This window comes from Mus pahari, chromosome 14 (assembly GCF_900095145.1).
Source record: "Mus pahari chromosome 14, PAHARI_EIJ_v1.1, whole genome shotgun sequence".
NCBI classification, from domain to species: Eukaryota; Metazoa; Chordata; class Mammalia; order Rodentia; family Muridae; genus Mus; species Mus pahari.
The window spans coordinates 52823234-52829146 of NC_034603.1; the positions used below are offsets into that span (position 1 = coordinate 52823234).

General features: G+C 46.1%; 1 protein-coding gene across 1 annotated transcript in view; it reads left to right on the forward strand.

The window, feature by feature from the left end:
• The first annotated feature begins 2168 nt into the window (after positions 1–2168).
• The window catches only part of C14H17orf64 (chromosome 14 C17orf64 homolog), a 10663-nt gene continuing 6918 nt past the window's right edge, over positions 2169–5913 (forward strand). Inside the window, exons 1-4 of the mRNA XM_021214058.1 lie at positions 2169–2292; positions 3860–3961; positions 4216–4391; positions 5020–5119. Coding sequence (XP_021069717.1) covers positions 2242–2292; positions 3860–3961; positions 4216–4391; positions 5020–5119 — 429 coding nt within the window. The 5' untranslated portion in view covers positions 2169–2241. The remainder of the gene's footprint in view (positions 2293–3859; positions 3962–4215; positions 4392–5019; positions 5120–5913) is intronic.

Consider the following 5913-nt stretch of genomic DNA (forward strand, 5'->3'; position numbering starts at 1 on the left):
GTAACAGTCCTCCTCCTCCCTCCTCCAGAGTGCTGAGATTACAGGCATGTGCATCTGGTTTCTGTAGTGCTGAGCATGAAACCCAGGACATTCTGCATGATAAGAAAGTATTCTGCCAACTGAGCGACTTCCTGAATCCTGTGTTAAGTTTTAAATCCTTTAATAATGCTACTTAGTTCTCATGCATAACTTTTTAAAAGATGTCTAGTTAGAGTACTGTCTCCCCCACTTCTTAGTGATTTCATTTGGGTTCCTTTCATGTGTGTATACTACTTTAATGGTAGCAGGCTTTCATTTGGCCCTTCAGTGGTCTTAATATTAACTGTCCATCCCCGTCTTCCCCGTCTTCCCCGTCTTCCCCCTCTTCCCCCTCTCTCCCATCCCCCTCCCAGTCTGTCCCCCCACTCCAGTCTCTCCACTGTCTCTTCATAATACATTTTTAAATTTTGGTTTTTGAGACAGAATTGTACTGTGTAGTCCAGACTGGCCTTGAACTTATAATAGTCCTAGGTCTTCTGCCTTCTGGAGCACAAGATCTCACAAGATCCCTGCCCTGGTGAGCCTAGCAGTACAGAAGGAAGCAGAATGAGGACCATCCTCTTGGGGCTTTTGGAGCATACACTCCAACATCTTTTTTAGTGCATATTCAAAAATGGAACCGTGCCGCCTGTGCTGCTGCTCTCAGCTCAGGAGCTTTAGGCATAGAATAGCACTTGGACACAGGGGACAGATATGTGACAAAACATTTTATTTATCCTAGTGACATTTCCAGAATGCCACTATTGTCAAATCTTTTTCTCCTTAAGGCTATCCCTAGAATGGACAGAGGTAATGCATGTTCTACATTTTCAAACACATAGTTTACCTCCAGACTATTCTCCATAGAGTGTCTAGGAGGCTTTCTTTTGCCTTCCTCTTACCAACATAATTGTCCTTAGATGTGAAATAATCCTCAGAGAGCAGGCCTTCCAAAGTGAAGGCAGAGAAGTAGGGGCTTTGATTGTCCCCATCTCTTCCCCACAATTTGCTAAACATAATAGTACGGAGAATAGTTTGTTTCTGGACAGAAAAGGAACTCACCCAAAACCCCAGGGCCTCCCGGCCTCTCCAGACTTGGAGCTGGTAAGAGCTGCCATGTGAGTCTAGATGGACAGAGGCCACCAAAGAAAAGGGAGAACATGATCAAACTGAGCGACATCCAAGAGGCTCGGGAGATGGAACGCAGCGTTCCAGTGGAAACATGGCTTAAATGGATAAACTGCAGCTGCAACGGTCTTTTACACCGGGCAACTCGCTACCCTAGCTGATGAAAGACACGAGGGGGCGCTGGTGCCCTCCTAGGGACAAAGCTTGTCCTGACCAAGCGTCTGAGCGCCCACCAGCCGGAACCATGCCTGTGGCTCAAGACACTGCAGCTAGTGTTTACTCTGCCGCCTCGGCCTCCCGTTGGCATGCTGGAGAAGCCAGAGCGCTCCGAATCCAACCAAAAGCCTTACTCCTGTTTCAGTGGCCACTGACTTAAGGCAAGTGGTAGGTCCTCGCCTACCCAGGCTCATTATGAAACAGGGTCACTACCTGACACCTACTCCCAGGAAGGTTTTGGTGAGATTAATGAAATACATGCCGGCTGGGACTTTTGTAAATACCCTTAAAGCAACCCAAACATCCCTCCGCACAATCATTTATTAACTAGATGGCTGCTACGGGGCGCTAGCAGTGTATTTCAGTAGAGATTTATTATATTCCATTCTCTCTTTCTTTGTTCTAGAAAAGACTATTACAACTCTCCCCTCCCCGCCCCCGCACTCCCAACACACACTCTCTCAATAAGCCTCCGGAATAACTGTGGAGTGGTATCCATCCAGGAAAACTACTTCAGAAACTTTACCGGGGTTTAAAATCAATAGCTTCTGGCCAGAGGTGTGCCATCGGATCCTAGTCAGTTGTGAGCACTGACACCCCCCCCCCAAAAAAAAAAACTGGGGTGGGGGCAGCACACCTGGCTCACTAATTTACCTAATCCAGATCCCGGCTGAAGGAGATAGTTGGCAGCTACCCTGAGGCATGAGTAAACAGGGAAAAGGGGCCTGAGCTCTGTGTTGGCAGTTGCCATGGTTTTGCTCCGAGTTCTGGAGCCAACCTGCCCACTACCTGGGGCACTCAGGTCACAGAAGCAGTAAGTTAGAAGTCTGTGGGGAACCTGAGACTGCTATCCTGGAGCCTGCCAGCCCAGTTGTTGAGATGGAAGCCTCAGATTGGCAAGGGGGTGAAGGAGACAAGCCACTAGAGAAGGTGAAGTGAGGCTGGGATGTGAGGGAACCAGGGAAGGGCTGGTTTTGGAAAGCCATGAACATGAAATTCAAGGGAGGAGACAAGAAGAGAAAATGGTGGTGTATGTGAGTTGGCAAGAGCCCCAAAGAACAAGGGAACATAATTCCTTCAGACAGTTGGGCTAGGGTATAGCTCAGGAGTAGAGAGCTTGGCTGCCCTAGACCTGGGTTTGATTCCCCAGAACTACAAAGCAGGGATGAGTAGTAAACATGTTTATTAAAGATGTGTTTCTGCCGAGAAGATGAGAAGTCCCATTTGATCATTAGTTATAAAGGGTTACCCATGTCCATGTGAGCCTACATATATGCTATAGTCTGTGTTCAGTTATGTGGCTGTGTTTATGGAGTTAGCCAAAGTCCCCACTCTCTACAGTTGGGAGGATCCTGTCCTGTACTTTCTTTACCTAGCTTCCCTTCAGAGTGGTCTGAATGTGGCTTTTCCTCTCCTGAACACGAACGGCAAGTAATTGAAAATGTGGGGTGCAAGTAAATTTAACCCCAGTACTTAGGAGGCAGAGGCAGATGGATCTCTGTGAATTCAAGGCCAGCCTGGTCTACAGAGTGAGTTCTGGGACGGCCAGGGCTACACAGAGAAAGTTGTTTCATTGTTTGGGGGAGGAAAAAAAGCAAGCAAACAAAAAAATCCTAAACAACAAACAAAATCCCAAAACACAAGCAAACAAAAACGAAAAAAGAAAAGAAAGTGTAAATTTCAAACCCAGTAACACCAGTCTAATAATCCTGTGCTAAGTCAGTAATATTTCACACTTTGACACCACTAGTTTTCAGTTCCCTTTGCTTCACTTTGTGTCACAAGTGCCCCCTGTTATCACCACCACCCTTTACTGGGTGCCCTTCAGATGCATGCCATGATGCTAACATTTAGAGATGCATAGACATCGGCCTGCCTGGCACTTCAGTATGTCCAAATGAAAGGAGACATGGTTGCTGCCCATCCCCCTGAGGAGTCACAGAATTCTTTCTGTGCCTGGGAGTTCTCAATTATAACCAGAGGAAATGATAGCTAACTTCACAGACTTTGTGGGAAAAGAAAATTAGTAAATGTTTATCAGGAGCTTTACAACATTTCTCAGTATAGCCAAGAATTATTATGAAAGAAATAGGTAAAATATTTTAGGTTTTCCAAGCAGAGATTTTCAAAGATGGGTTTTTTTGACCAGGCTCACTGACCTGGCAATGTTTTTTGTTTTTGGTTTTGGTTTTTTGGGGTTTTTTTGTTTGTTTGTTTGTTTGTTTGTTTGTTTTTCGAGACAGGGTTTCTCTGTATAGCTCTGGCTGTCCTGGAACTCACTTTGTAGACCAGGCTGGCGTCGAACTCAGAAATNTGCCTGCCTTTGCCTCCCGAGTGCTGGGATTAAAGGCATGCGCCACCACTGCCCAGCTCGAAATGTTTTGAGAGAGAGAGATCACAGGGAAAATAAAGAAGGCCTTGGTTGTCATTTGCCAATATCTGCCCAGCACTGGTCCTCAGGCCCAAGCCCCTCTCTGACTGTGCCACCTCCTTCCAGGTGGGGAGTGTTCCCTGCTTAGAGAGGAGCTCCAGCACCGTACCTGCCGGAGATGCTCTGGTCCGTCATGCCAAGGGCCTGAGCCAGGATACCTTCAAAATTGTAAGGAGCCAGCCTGAAACCTTGTCCCCCTAGCCTGGGAGGAATCAGGAGGCTTCTGACCCTTATATCCCACCACCTGATCTGTCACAGTCAGGATGGAAATGGGGTGGGAGATCCACTGGAGCCTTGTGAGCACACAGCCCTTTGTGGTCCATTAAGAACTGTAGTCAGGCCAACTTGTCAGGCACTGGGGTCTGTCCACCTGCCTTTCCTCCACACCCCTCAGCCCCTCACCTTGCCTGTGACCTTCTCAGTGTAAAGAGTACCTAAGGCCTCTGAAGAAGTTCCTTCGAAAGTTGAACCTGCCCAAGGACCTTCCCCAGAAGAAAAGGATAAAGTACATGAAGCAGAGCCTTGAGGCCCTAGGGGACCATATTAACACCTTTCTGCAGCACTACTGCCGAGCCTGGGAGATCAAGCACTGGAAAAAGTAGGCAACTTCCTTGCCTTATCCCACCTCCATTCAAGATTATGCTATTGTCAAGATTCTCCAGCATGAAGAGGGTTAAGATCCTGGGAGATAGCTGATGTTTAAAGAATAGGTCCCTCTAGCCATCAGGATAGCACTGATTGTACCTTAGCCGTACACACTGTAGACAAATGCTGTTCCCAAGAACCTCCAAGTGCCTCAGTGGGGAAGGAATTTGTTACTAAGCCAGATGATCTGAGTTCTATCCCTTAGACTCACATGGTAGAAGGAGATTCACTCCTATTGGTTGTCCTCTGACCTCCACACATGCACTGTGGCAAACATACACATAGACAGACAGACAGACAGACAGACAGACAGACACACACACACACACACACACACACACACACACACACACATTTTTAAGCTTCTCCTAAGAGCCCTTTCGCCTTTAGATGAAGAGCTGCTGTGTGCAGGTGTTGGATACCAGCACATCATGGCATTTCTGTTCTGGTTTCCATCCCTATCACCTCAACCTGAAACCTTGTAGCCTATTTCTGACAGGTAGATCCTGGACACAGGACAGTGCCTAGGGAGAGCAGGTCCTAGCCAGCCCCTCTCACACTGCTCTCGGGTCTCTCTGCAGAATGCTCTGGCGGTTTGTCTCCCTCTTCTCAGAGCTGGAAGCGAAGCAGCTTCGTCGGCTCTATAAGTACACCAAGACGAACCAGACGGCCAAGTTCCTGGTGAGGCTTTTCAGAAAATTCCTCTGAGCTCCAGTAGGAGTCTGATTAATGTACTCTTAGATCATGAGGGTAGGACCCCAGCTCTGTCCTCATACAGTGGCTCTCAGATACACTGCTCTTGGACATGTTTACTTCTTGAAATCAGAAAGAACTCCAAAACATGTGATCATATTATATTATAGCTATTAATATTTACTAAAGATTAGAGATAAGGAAATTTTAAGCATTTATTTACTAAACTCTTTGAAAATTAAAATAGCTATTTTGTACACAGATATTCTATGAAAAATATTTATGAAAAAGTAACTGCTTTTCAAAAAAAATCAGAAAGTAATGATGTTATATTTTGAGCTTTTTCTAGCATCTGGCTCAGGGAAGCAGCTGCATTCTCAGGTCAGCTTCCATAGTCAGTCTCTTATCTACAAAAGAACAGATATTTTTCTTTGCTGTCATACCAAAAAATACAACAAATATTAGTTTCTTAATTGTGAGGCTGTCTTTAGGCACATTTGTCAAAACTTGTCTTCTTGGTTTTTTTTTTTGTTTTTTTTTTTGTTTTTTTTTGAGACAGGGTTTCTCAGTGTAGTACAGGGTTTCTCTGTGACTGTTCTGGAACTCACTCTGTAGACCAGGCTGGCCTCGAACTCAGAAATCCACCTGCCTCTGCCTCCCAAGTGCTGAGATTAAAGGCATGTGCCACCACTGCTCGACTATAAGTAGATTATAACTGTCTTCAGACACACCAGAAGGGGGCATCAGATCCCATTACAGATGGTTGTGAGCCACCATGAGTT